Raw genomic sequence first — 1,645 nt, 5'->3', positions numbered from 1 at the left:
TACCACCCCTAGGGGGCGGTGTTTCGTCCAATGTAGCACCCGACTACAGCCACCGCTGCAAACCACTCCCCCGGTCAAAGGGTAATAAATTACAACCCCACAAAAATAAAGGTATGGATGTTCAATATACATAAATACAAGGTGGAAATCTCAACATAAACATAACGTCATCATTGGGCCCACAAAAGCCTATAAATAGTAACACCTCCACTTTTTCCGAACCTTTTCGCGCCTCCTCACGACTCTTGCACGACCCACGGCCCGATTCAACTCTGTACATAAACCGTAGTCGGTTCAAAAAAAATTAATCCTCAATCGTTTTCGTTGATTTCTCTCACAAAGATGCCGATTAAGCGATCTCGCACTTCAAGATCTTGTGCGCATTTGGAAAATGAAGATACCGGTGCTAATGTTCAGATACGGCAGGCGGAGCAGTCGTCTTCCACCGTTAGAGCTCGGAATAAGGCGGCAAGAACATCAATGTCGGAGGATGAAGTAGTGAATCCACCAAATCAGCTGCGAGAAGTGGCTTTTACAGTTGAATCACTGCCACCGTCACCTCAACGTCAACCACCGCCACTTCAGACCCAGCTCACGGATGGAGGCGTGTTTTCACTACACATAAATCCAAGGCTTCCACCGGCATTACTCGATGTATGTAACTTTTGTAAGAGAAGGATTGGACCAGAGGAAGATCGGTACATGAACGGGTAAATTTCATCTTAAAAATTCCATCCCACCTAATTTTCTTTTACAATTAATCGATTAGACTAGTTGATGTTACTCATCAGTTGAAGGATTTTGAAAGTCTAATGTTTCTGTCTCGTGATTATGAATCTGAATTCGTTTCATTGCTGAAACGTGCAGAGGATTGGAAGCATATTGTTCTCCTGCATGTCGTGCAAAATTCAACAACTTGATGATAGCAGCAGGGAAACGATCTCCTGATGCAGAGCCTTCTATGAATCGCCTTCAATGGAACAAGAAGAAGTGAAAGATTATATGAATATGTATATACATACATTAAACAATTAAGTAGAGTAAGGTTCTATGAATATAAGATAATAATTAAAGAATACTGCTAGAAAATGGTTCTCTTGATCAACTTTAAAATGTTTCTATTTGCAAATGTTGTTTTTTCTTCTTTAAAATTGAAATGATAATTATATTATATTATTTATTTTATTTTTATATTTTTTATATGTATTTTAATTTTAGTATGGCATTCGTAAATATTTAATAGGAAGGGGCCCACCCCAACTCCGAACTAACCCTTATGACGACACACTCTATTTCATACCATCTTCATTTTTCGCCACTATATGTCATATATGTGTTACGTCATTCTTTATCAATTTTTCAAACCATTTTATATCTACTCTTCACCTCTTGTACAAGTCAGTGTTGCAAGATGTACACCGAAAAAGAGGGAAGGGTAGGGGGAGAGAAAAGAAAAGAGACAACTCATAAAAAAGAAAGAGAAGATGAGAAAGAAAGAGAGAGAAAATGATGTCAACATCACATCGAAGGTAGAGGAGCCTGGTGGCAACCCTAGGCAACACAATATTTATATTCCAACCGTCCATTTCAGTACCTCGTTCCACGTCCGGGATAGTATAACACCAGGGGTGGATTTAGTATAGGA

The 1,645-nt window shown here is 39.3% G+C and overlaps 1 protein-coding gene across 1 annotated transcript; it reads left to right on the top strand.

Annotated features, from left to right (window-relative positions):
- Positions 1-258: 258 nt before the first annotated feature.
- On the top strand, positions 259-1,100 carry LOC144998876 (uncharacterized). The gene is made up of 2 exons (XM_078958604.1): positions 259-710; positions 868-1,100. The coding sequence occupies exons 1-2, from the start codon at positions 343-345 to the stop codon at positions 992-994; spliced, it is 495 nt and encodes a 164-aa protein (XP_078814730.1). The 5' UTR covers positions 259-342; the 3' UTR covers positions 995-1,100.
- Positions 1,101-1,645: the final 545 nt, after the last annotated feature.

This window comes from Lactuca saligna, chromosome 5, assembly GCF_052625555.1.
Source record: "Lactuca saligna cultivar CGN05327 chromosome 5, ASM5262555v1, whole genome shotgun sequence".
NCBI classification, from domain to species: domain Eukaryota; kingdom Viridiplantae; phylum Streptophyta; class Magnoliopsida; order Asterales; family Asteraceae; genus Lactuca; species Lactuca saligna.
The sequence above is the reverse complement of the archived record's forward strand: the minus strand, read 5'-3'. Positions and strand labels throughout refer to the sequence as shown.

Bases quoted from the DNA above. Each gene is read 5' to 3' on its own strand.
- LOC144998876 (XM_078958604.1), top strand. From the start codon at position 343: ATGCCGATTAAGCGATCTCGCACTTCAAGATCTTGTGCGCATTTGGAA. The intron at 711-867 runs GTAAATTTCATC...TGAAACGTGCAG, and splicing joins GAAGATCGGTACATGAACGG to AGGATTGGAAGCATATTGTT.